The sequence below is a fragment of the Trichinella spiralis genome (genome assembly GCF_000181795.1).
Source record: "Trichinella spiralis strain ISS 195 chromosome Unknown Scfld1557, whole genome shotgun sequence".
Classification (NCBI taxonomy): Eukaryota; Metazoa; Nematoda; class Enoplea; order Trichinellida; family Trichinellidae; genus Trichinella; species Trichinella spiralis.
Window position 1 is genome coordinate 1,653,039 of NW_003528496.1, and position 406 is coordinate 1,653,444.

General features: G+C 29.3%; 1 protein-coding gene across 1 annotated transcript; it reads right to left on the reverse strand.

Annotated features, from left to right (window-relative positions):
* Nucleotides 1–259: 259 nt before the first annotated feature.
* Nucleotides 260–316, reverse strand: Tsp_04998a (conserved hypothetical protein; the record flags this gene model as incomplete). Its single annotated transcript, XM_003369542.1, has 1 exon — nucleotides 260–316. A coding segment is annotated over one exon (57 nt), but the record flags the coding sequence as incomplete, so codon positions are not given.
* Between the last annotated feature and the right edge of the window lie 90 nt (nucleotides 317–406).

Genomic DNA, 406 nt, shown 5'->3' on the forward strand with positions numbered 1-406 from the left:
AAGTTGTGAAAAGAGGATTTTTTTAAATTTACGCATTTAGAACCTGTTTGAAAATTATTTTTTTTGTTAATATAAACGACTGATATGAATTTGTCATTTTTGTAACGTGGATTTGTTAGACTTGTGAACAAAAATTGAGCAGAAAAATTAAGAAAAAATTAAAGTAATTTACCTAATAATATTTCCACTAATGATGTAAAATATCAAAAAGTAATAAATGAATAATACAAAGTAATAATGAAAAAAAAAGTTCAAGCACTTTTTGCTTTTTCTATGCTTGGAAGCGTTGCTGCTATTGCGGCATTCAGCTGAGGCTCTAAAATCTGAATCCATTACTCAGGATATTTCACCTCCTTTTCTTACTGGTCGTTCAACGCGCTTTCTTATTGGACCCTTCAATTTGTCG